Source organism: Cyprinodon variegatus, unplaced genomic scaffold, assembly GCF_000732505.1.
Source record: "Cyprinodon variegatus isolate N-32 unplaced genomic scaffold, C_variegatus-1.0 Scaffold674, whole genome shotgun sequence".
In the NCBI taxonomy this organism is placed as follows: Eukaryota; Metazoa; Chordata; class Actinopteri; order Cyprinodontiformes; family Cyprinodontidae; genus Cyprinodon; species Cyprinodon variegatus.
Genome location: NW_015151127.1, coordinates 403,134 through 413,677, shown reverse-complemented (window position 1 = coordinate 413,677; position 10,544 = coordinate 403,134). Strand labels below are relative to the sequence as shown.

The 10,544-nt window shown below is 36.8% G+C and overlaps 1 protein-coding gene across 2 annotated transcripts; it reads right to left on the bottom strand.

Annotated features, from left to right (window-relative positions):
* Positions 1-1,039: 1,039 nt before the first annotated feature.
* LOC107097125 (group XIIB secretory phospholipase A2-like protein) lies at positions 1,040-3,889 on the bottom strand. Of its 2 annotated transcripts, none has more exons than XM_015394141.1 (4): positions 3,346-3,889; positions 2,383-2,471; positions 2,113-2,278; positions 1,040-2,010 (listed from the first exon to the last, which is right to left on the bottom strand). In XM_015394141.1, the coding sequence occupies exons 1-4, from the start codon at positions 3,833-3,835 to the stop codon at positions 1,892-1,894; spliced, it is 864 nt and encodes a 287-aa protein (XP_015249627.1). In that variant the 5' UTR covers positions 3,836-3,889; the 3' UTR covers positions 1,040-1,891. The 2 variants fall into 2 exon arrangements, with proteins under 2 accessions (XP_015249627.1, XP_015249628.1); XM_015394142.1 differs by having other exon boundaries at positions 2,395-2,471.
* Positions 3,890-10,544: the final 6,655 nt, after the last annotated feature.

The following is a 10,544-nucleotide window of genomic DNA, read 5'->3' as shown; positions in this document are numbered from 1 at the left end:
TCAGGTATTTTGTTTGGAGTCATCAGGTAATTTATGGTAATGGAGTCATGGAGGCCCAAATTTGGCCTTCAATGTTGAGGTAAATATGCATAAGCAATTAATTCAGATTCTAAAGGCCATCTTCAGACACATGATATCTGTTTGGGTCCTGTATCAATAAATCCTATCATACAGTTCCCAAATTACCTTGTTTTAAATTCATCAGCTGTGAATTTTAAAGATCAGAAGAATATAACAGTTAATATGTTACCTGATTAATTATCTTTGTTGGTTTATGAAGCACATATCCAGAATAATGTTCATAGCGACTGAAGCTAACAGATAGACAGTGATCAAGAGCAAAGCCAAATCCTTTCATCTTAAAGAAAAACTTAATACCTAAATGTTGTTGGAGTTTATGTCAGACTATTTTATTCATCTTTAAACTGTCAGCAAACGTATCCTTTATACATCTAGAACAGTTCTGGGTATCAATAGATGCCTTTATGTAGAAGCTTTTTAATTTTTCCCTTTTACATAGGAAAGTCATTTTATTTTGTATTTTCTGCAAAACTTTACTCAGAGGGAAATAATATCTATGCATTATGATGTTATATAAGTAGATATTAGAAGTCTGCATGTTCACAGGAGGCCCTTGTTAAATTTTTTGCTATTTTCCCCACCATACTGTATAACTTCTTTGTCACTGTGCTAAACCTACACATTTTTCAACCGACCACATCAGCTTATCAGGAAACCAAAGGGAAATTTTTCATAAAGCTATGATACCTGTGTTAGAGCACAAAGTCTAATTTTCTGTGCAGTCCCATGATGGAAAGCTTGTGGCAAAATCCAAACATTTACTGGTAGAATTAGTTATAACTGCCAGCTGCATTTAATGAATGTTAGAAACTGATGCATAAGGCTGCTAACCGTCCTGTTACTGTATGTTGAAGTGATGCATATTGACTGATTCTGGCAAAGGTATCTTTTGACATGAAGGCAAACAAAGTCAAATTTATACTGATTTGACCATAGTTCCTCTCGGTGAGATCGTAGGTGCACTCTTCCCCCCTAATGATTGAATGGTTGTGGGGTGTAACAACTGATTCTTGCCATTTGCTGAGCTATCAAGATTTAACAGATTAAACCTAAAATAAAGAATGAAAATTACTGCTTGAATCTGTCTGTAGTTGGCCTTTTGTCAGTGTTCTGATATTACCTTAACTAATGGTTTATATTGAATGTCAAGATTCCTTTTTTGATATAACAGTATGAACTGTTTACAACATTTTCCCCAGTCTACTTCATAGGGCTTTTTGCATGTAGTGATCTTTCCTTGGTTGATGATAAAGAGATTAACCCTAAATAACTATGATAGTTTTAACAGCAGCTCCTTGTGAAAGTTTAAACAGTTAATCTCTGCTAATACAATATGTATGAACATTTTTAGTTGAAACTGTTTGCAATAATCTGCTAATGGTACCGGATTCCATACTGTAGCACTTAGAATGAATGCCCTATGACACCTCTCCATTAAAGGAATAAGAACTGCTGTCAATAATATCTTTGCTGCAGTTTACTTAAATAAAACTCAACAAAAACTTACATTTTTTGTCCAAATAATCTTAGCGTAATTAACTTGGCTATTTTAGAGACTGGGTTTGATATAAAGGAGAGGGATTCTGTCTTGGCTCAGCTATTTTTGGGCTAAATGCACGCTTCAGTCTCTGGAACCAACTAATCTGGATTCATGTCTAGTAAAGTCACCAAAAGTTTACTTCTTAAAGCCTTTTGACCGAATCCCACTTCAGATACTCTGAACATTTCCTGAGTGGTCATATGAAAGGAATGGTAATATGCAGAAACATCCATTACTCTGTTATTTTTGAGAAATACAGTGTTCTGTCTGTCACAGTTCATCCCTCTCCTCTCCCTCGCAGACACATGATGCCCTCTGGCTGTTCATGTAAGGCCTGCAGCCCAGAGTCCACACTGTGTTGTAGAGGGCATCTGCCATAGATTCACAAGCTGATTGAAGGAAAAAAAGGATCAATAACTTTGTTAACTTAAGCACACATTAAATTGGTGATTTTTTTAATAACCAATAGTAATCTTTTACGAGCTTGTCACCTTGTACTTTGGAAACAAAGCCCAGACTCTTCTTCAGGTCAGAGCAGAAGCCATGAAGGCATGAGCGAAACTTGGCATCACAGTCGTACTTGTTCACACCGCAGGTGTCGTAGCACATATCCAGCTGGTTACAGCACTTTGTCATTGCAGGGATTCCCACATCAAGCTGCCATAAGAAAAAACTATGTTTTATCATGGTTTACCACTCTACAAGGTATTTTTGGGGTAAAATTACATTTTTTAGGATGGTGCTATGAGCAGGCCACCTACAGCAGCATTCACCTGCAATCCCACCAGCGAAGAGCTGCAGCCATTGGGTTCTTGGTGCTTGTAGCCAGGCCGAGGAAGTGGCAGTTCTCCTATGAAAGCAAACAGGCTCTGTTAAGCTTTAGGATTAACAAACACTTCTTAAAAATTAAACCTTAGACCTCCATGTATCACTGTGATTTAGTAGAATGGAACAGATAAGTGCATGACTTTTAAGTGAAATTAAAAAGATGCATGGATATCAAAGTTACATATTTTCAATAAAGTACTAGAACTGTCATTCAAATGTATATGCCCCATCTTTTTCATTGATAATCCCTAAATAAAAATCTGATCTTGGTTCTGTTAAAGGTATAGTGGAGGATTTTCACAGATTTTTGAAAAGACCCGTACTCATTTACATGCACAACCCTGTAATGCCTATTAAACGCATGCAAGAGCGTGCAGCAACCCATTTCTCCTTGTGCACGCTCTGTTTAAAAGTTGCTATTTGCGTCGCTCATACAAGCTTAGTTTCAAAAGAAGATTTGCAATTTTTCCACTACAGTATGTCAGACTCACTACCGGTAAGTGAAAATGGGGACGAGCGCAACGGCCTTACGGAAACATATCACCAGAATGATTGACTATTAGAAGGACCACTTATTTTGATGATCCACCTGGAATAAAAACATCCTTATCTATACCTTTAAGTTCTCTTCTGATGTAAGTAGGTCTGCAACTCTGGTTTGAAAGCATCTACATTGATTGCATAACACAAATGACCCATGCCCCTCAACAAATGCTTTTAATTCAAAGGTCCAAAAGGACAAACCTTGTTGAATATGTGTGAGGAAATAAACCATGAGAACAGAAGGTTTTCTGTGTTTTTGCAACAGAATCTTTTGGGTTTAGGAAAAAAATATTGTTAATACCTCTGAGGGAACCAGAACCAATATAAAGTAAGAGTGCAAGATTGATCCTTACCATATCTACAGCGGTATTCACAGACACCATTGTGTCCCCCGACCAGCTCAACCAGGGAGTCAAAGTATCCGTGCACAGTTTGGAAGCTATCTCTTATGGAGTTGAGGCTCCAGCTGCTTGCATCATCTTGTTCCAGGGGTTTATTTAAAGCCTTGTTTGTCTGGACGGGCCGGATCTCATTAGCCTCCTCTTCAGATGGAAGCTGCTCCTTGGCAACAGCTTTCTTTTCAAGAGCTTCAATAGTAGCAGAGTCTCCATCAGGAGTATCCCTGTCTGTGTCTGACCCTTTGGCTTGGTCCACTTCAGGTAGGTCAGCTCCCTGATCATATGCTGATATTTTATCACTCAAAGCAGAATCTAGAGGAGCAGCTTGGGTGTTTAAAGCAGCAGCTTCCCCCTCTTCAGTGGCTTCAGTTTGGTAGTAACCCAAAGTGGCACTCATGCCCATGGACACACAGAGGAGGAGCAAAGCAGGAGTCCGAAGCAACATGTTGACCAGCTGGCTAAAATTCAAAAAGAGGTAGATGTCCACCAAGTGGGGTGTCTTCAGTCAGGTTTCAAAAGAAGGAAGAGCTCAGGCAGTGAAGGAAAACACCAAGCTTAGTTCTCTCTCACTGTCAGCCTGAGCACAGACTTTGACCCCTGATTAGGTTCTTGTCGACAGCAAGGCACTCAGTCATATCAGGGGTGAAGGTCCGAGCATATCAGCTCATAGCAAGGCTGCCCAAATTCAGCTAATCCTCTCATTTTTAGTAATTCCTGCACACCAATGGTCATTTTTACCACGGTTGATGGTCACATAGATGTGGATGTTTACAGCAGTATCACATGGAAAACTGAGGAAAAGCCTCAGTATTTCTTTTAATACCCTTGTGACCTTTCTCAAGACATCACAAACCTCAAACTATCTTTACTGGTTTGGATAAAGGTCACGGTCTGACAACTCAGCACTGAAAAAAACAACAACAGAAAAGCATAAAATTATCTTGTTTATTTGAGAAACAGGAAGTTTGCCGGTTTTATCTTTTTAGGACTGCCTTCAAGGGTCATTTATAAAGAGCAATAACAAAACAATAGTGAAAAAACTTAAAACTCAATCATTATAAAGCTACTGAAAGTATTTTCCTTTGTGTAGATTCCTATATTTCACCAGTGTTGGACTTTTTTCATGTTACTCTGCTGCCATCTTGTGTTTGGGGATAGAAAATCTAAATTTGCTCCTGCAAGAAAGTGCAGCTGTCGTCTGTTTACGGTTGTGTAAATGTTTTATAGTTTATTTGTTGGTAAAGAAGAGAAACTCACAAATGTATTCTTCAACTTCTGAATGTCTGTCATAAAAAAATATAAGGTACATATTAGGTTATAGTACATTTTTGAGGTTCTATCTGTTAATGAGGTAATAATATTTTTTAACTAAGATTTTTTTTTTTTAGGTTTTTGATAAAAATTAGTAATTTTTCCAGTAACAATTTTTAATTTAAAATTTAAAATCATGAATATACAGTAACTGTTGATTTATGCAAACAGTTTTGTTCAATCTATAATAAAATCGCTAAGAAATCCAAAGTAAACACAAACCACAGCTTGCAAATGATAATTGTTTTAATCAATACCACGGACTTATCTTTGCCAAAGGAACAAGACAATTTACATTTGAAATAAGAAAAAACTATTGCACTGCTGTATTTCAAGTGCATATTATCAAATTGTCTTATTTTAAGAGAAAAAATACTCATTCCATTGGCAAATTATCCTATTTACCTACTCAAATTCAGGGTATTTACACTTAATTAAAGAAATGTTGATATATTTCTAGATCATTTTTGCAGTGTGGGCGGTATTTCAAAAACAACAAATATTGCACCAATCCATGGAAATCAACAACAAATAAGAAGTAAAATCATTATCTATCAGTCTGAAATCTTTTACAAAACCATGTCTGGTTAAAAATCTTACAAGAGTCCCAAGGAACTGATTTGAAACAAACCTAAAAATGTATCCGAAGGTAATCACATAGTTGGAAAAATATTTTTTGGATTGAAAAGTGGTAGGAATGGAAGACATATTTCTTGTTCCATTTGGCATAAAACACCATTTCAGAAAAAAAAAAAAGTATCGTACCGGAAGACAGGCATTGTGTTGATGGAAGGAAGATTATCTGGGACTGCTTTAGCTTTAGTTCACAGAGGACTCTCTCTCAAAAACTCCTGAAGGAAAATATAAATTAAAGACCTTAAGCACAGACACATACTGTAAGGGTTATGCAGAAGTATCTAAAGCACAGCAACAACTCTTCCACTGTATGGCAAAAAGATTTGGAGGTGGCCTAGATTGTCATCACCTAATACAAATGAGATGTGTTTATTTATTTTTTTTCTCCAGGTGAACAGTATTTATATTGTAAAAACACGTCACAGTTAATTATCTTTTTGGTTAATCTTTTAACTCTTCACTATTATGTCATTTTATACACTTTTCTAAGGTCCACATTTGTGTGACTACTTTTGCTATAATCTTTTTGCTGCTGTAACACCAGAATTTCCCCATTGTAAAACAATAAAGGGATTTTCTGTTTTACTTTATTCTCTTCTTATCTATTCTATTCTATTCTATTCTATTCTATTCTATTCTATTCTATTCTATTCTATTCTATTCTATTCTATCAGAATCATACAAAGTGGCTGAACATTTCTGTAAAGTAGAGTGGGCCAAAATTAATCTACAGTAAAATAAAAAAGGAAATGCCAAAACATATACTGGTACCAGGTAATTATATTTATAGTGGATATACTTTCCACATAGGGCCAGGTGGATATGAATAACTTTTTTCCCATAAAAACAGTAATTCATTGTTCAAGAAAAGTATTCATTACAGTGTTCCAGAGAGCAATCTGAGGCAAAAGGTCTTACCCATGAACCCAGCGTGAAGATGGAACCAGTACTAGCAGTTGTCTGCTCTGACCTCTGCTCTAACAGCTATAGCCCACTACACCCCACCTAAATGAGTGTATAGTTGTGAAGTGGAAGACAAATAACAGTTCATGCAAAAAAAATTTTTTTGCATGAACATCGAGATAAAGAGAGGTAACAAATTAGACATGAAACAAAAGTTTTATTGTAGAAGAAAAGTTCAACTGTCGTGCCTTGTTAGTGGTCGTCAGATGGTTATTCCAACCTATTAGTTTTAATGTTTCTGCCTGGAAATACACAAAACATTTAATTTTGCTAATCTGGAGGTTATTGAAAAAAGCAGGATGGGTTTAAAATTTTTTTTAGGACCTTTGGATCTTGGACACGTCTTTCAGAAGCAGCAGTGGATGCCAGCCTTTTTTGGATCTCCTGCTCCATTTGTTGGATTTCCTTCTGCATATTGAGCACCTGAAGTCTCCTGAATTTGACTATGTTGGTGTGGTCGGTGGCGGTCCCACTGTCCTCCGTTCTACATAGGGATGTATCTGCCCACACACAGAAGGAAGAGACAACGTGCGTCAATGCAAAACAGGGAACAATGATGGGTCTGTTCTCACAGACATTCACCACTACAGGTGGTATGAAAGCAGTGCTTTCTTAGTGACACAACAAAACTCTTTTTTTATATGTGTCAGCACACTAAAGTGAAGGGTGATCATTTTCCTAGTATGAAAACCTGAGAAATTGCATATTAATAAAGTCAGACTGTGCACTTCCTGCTTGCTCTGCAGGAGGCTATAGAATACAGCAAATGTTTACATGTGGTTTACCAATGATGACGCATGCAAAGGTTGCAGTAACACTTACTTTTTATGCTATTTTGTTCTTGGTCTCTTGCGGCTAAAAGGTTTGTCAGCTCATCTTGGAGTCTGAGAAACAATAAATAGAGTTAAGGTGCGAGAACTTTAAACTAGAAAACATTTTCTGGTCTTTTGTTGTTAAACAAACAGTACCATTTGTAATCCCTCAGAGCTCTTCTTGTCTTTTCCTCTATCCTGCAAACTTTTTTTTCTGCCTCGTCCATGGCTTTATCACTTATTGCAATCTCTCCAAACTGTTTCACTTCGTCTGCAGCGACTACAACACAAAAAAACAAAAAACCCCAACAAAACCACAAAAGACAACTGAATTATTTACAGCTCCTTGCTAAACTATAATTCAAATTCAACTTTTCAACTTTATGTATTTTTTTTATTTAAAAATCTTATATGTTGCACTATTAAAATTCTGCATGTGTTAACACTTTCTAAAACCCACTTTGAATGCAAAGATGTGTGTTTAGGATATGCATCTACCAGGTTTCTAATATCTAGAAATGCACTGCAGTTTGGCCCATATTTCTATGCTAATTAGATCAGACTGATGGGTTGGACAGGAACTGGGACCGTCATTTGAAAACTTTCCCAGAGATTCTTAGTCATGTTTAAGGCTGAACATTTTGTAGTACAAGAACTACACTAAAACCATTTTATTGATTATTATAATTTCTGTTTTGTGTTTTTCTGGAAGCAATGGTGGATTCCAATATGGCCGATTAGGCTTCCCTCCCAGGGTGGGATGTCCCCAGCATAGTTTTCTATTGTTTGATTGCCAGTCCTCTTAAAAGGAAACAGCCACCCTATGTGACATGCATAATGTAAGCATTGAAAAATATATTACTGTGCAGCATGTCTGGCCAGTGAAGCTAAATGTTGGTGTTTTTATGGAATCTTTGTTGTATTTAATTATCTTAAAAACTTACACTGAATAAATCTGAACTAAATGGTTAGAGAAAAGCTTCCCTATATTGTTATGCTGCAATTTTATGATATTTGCTTTGTGTAGGAATATCACACCAGCTTGTTGGAAAATATTCTGAGGGTCTTGGTTGTTCATTAAAATATATGACGATTTAATGAATAAAAAAAAATACATGAGATGTAGGTATACTTATGCTCCCAATTTGTTTACTCTCCACACGTTAGAAAAACCCTAAACAAGTTTTGTTTTTCATTTTCATTAAAACTGTCCGTCAGTAAAACGTGAAAGCATTTTAGATTTCAATAATTTACTCTAATGTTACAAAACATCCTCCTACAAAAGGACGAGACTGTAGGACGGGATTTTTGACTTTTTAAATGTAATGTTAGTCCAACGTTTTGTTTACATTTTACACCTCATGTACAACAGAATCTGTAGGCTTTTATTCATCCATGGCAATTAGCCAAAATGATACTGTCTGAAACAGTGTTTTGGATTTACTTCTTACCATATTTCCTTTTGAGGACTAGAAGTCCATCAGGTGATTGACATATAAATCATACTCAGTCTGGAAGAAAGGAAAAAAAATACATATTTCTCAAAATTCAGATTTAATTATTCCAGGAAGACTGAAGGAAACTAAATGTACATAAAACACTTGGATGATTATAAAGCAAATATGCATTAATATTTAGTTGATTAGAAAATGAACTACTTTCATTTTGCTGTATTGTCAGATTAAAACTGCTGATATTAAACAGATATTAAACATATTTTTCAATTAAGCCAACATTTCTTAAAGGTGTTTTTTGTGTACCTTGTTTTATCTTAGTTTTGAGTAGCTGTATGTCTGAAATAATCATATTAGACATGATTGTGAACATTAATCACAAAGTAATCTTGTTAAATAACTGTGAGGCACCCTGCAAATCAAACTAACACCTAATTTACTCATCAGCAAAATTCCTACTTAATTCTAGTTGACAATTTGAATTGTTCTCTTTACAAAAATACAGTAGTATACAGTAGCTTATTTAATGTATTTTTAGAGCTCAGAATTTTAGCACGAACCATACATTTTTAGATTAATCTCAGCATGTTTTATTTATTCCAGACTAGTTTTTATGTTTGGCTTGTGACTTTGTTGTGTTGAAACATCCAGGTTTGTCCAGGTCCCAATCATATCATGCAAATCAGAAACCCAATTATTTAAGAGTTTAAGAAAGCAACCAATGGTTACGGTTATATTAAACCATAAGTTATTGTGACACCAGTGAACGAGTCCAGTGTGAAGTGAGCTAAACAGAAACCAGGGCCAAGAAGCTTCTGACCAAAGAAGGAGACACTTCTTCATAACTAACACCTTTAAAGTCGCAGCTGTCCACATGAATGAGCCAAAGGCCCTCTGTAGAGGAATTTCATGATCAGTGTAGACAACATGTTGGAATAATTAAGATGATCCCAAATTCAACAACTTCAGTTTAGATCAGCAGCTTCCAAATATTAGTGTCTGAGTCATATTTTATTTAGCTTGCCTTTATATTTCGACCCTGGTTGAAGTTGAGAACTTCCACAATATATTGAAACATTTCCCTGCAGTTCCTGTCCTTTCTTTACCATTATTGAGTTGTTTACATCATTAAAAGCTGATAGCAGCGTTATTGTCTTCTTGACAGTAGATTTACATCAAACGATCACTCCCATTTTGACAGAAACAGTGAAGTGCAGCGCTGCATACATGTTTCACTGACAGAGTTGAGCATCACTCTCATGTGGAAAAAGAAACTTCCATGAAATGATACATTTCCATGTGACTGAGCAGTGACTGGGCCCTCTGAAGTCCTGCTCCCTGACGCATGAAGACCAGGTTCCGCTGGTTGCTCTACTTGCACTCGCTACACCGGGGACTCACTCTGTTTTGGCTCAGATACATCTGACGGCACATGCTAAAAATGTGCAAGTGGGTACAGAGGAAATGGAAAAACCTTGATTTCCCTCAGGATGCGTCCAAATACTGGCAAGCCTTAACATACATCATCAAAGACGTCACTGAACACCGCAAGGCGGTCTCTGCTGGGCCAGCTCGGGGCTGACAGCTTCTTCAACTCCTGAGTAAGACAGCAACACACACACATACACACACCAAGCATTAGCAAGTGAAAATGTGTCTGCGCCTAGTTTCCTAATGTCATGCTTTGGGTAACTGTTTTCAACTCTTGGAGTTTCCTCTCGTACAGTTCAGCAACTTCATCTCCCTCCCTAACATTCTGCATGGCCCTCGTCAAACCTCAGCTTCACCTCTAACTGGCCTTCAGTATCGAATCATCCAAGGTAAGTTCTAGCTTTGCTTGAACAGATGGAGAGCTGGATTCTTCCTGCGAAGCATCTTTTAGCCGTTGTGACAAAGAGTTTGAAGAAGAACAAGCTACTTCAGTGGGAGCCGTGTCCTTTCTTGTGCCTGCACATGACGAATAATCTCTGATCTGATC

Excerpts from the sequence above, each read along its gene's own strand:
- LOC107097125 (XM_015394141.1), bottom strand. The coding sequence starts at position 3,835 with ATGTTGCTTCGGACTCCTGCTTTGCTCCTCCTCTGTGTGTCCATGGGC. Across the intron at positions 2,279-2,382 it reads GATTGCAGGTGAATGCTGCT|CTTGATGTGGGAATCCCTGC; the intron begins GTAGGTGGCCTG and ends TTCTTATGGCAG. Across the intron at positions 2,011-2,112 it reads CTTTGTTTCCAAAGTACAAG|CTTGTGAATCTATGGCAGAT; the intron begins GTGACAAGCTCG and ends TCCTTCAATCAG.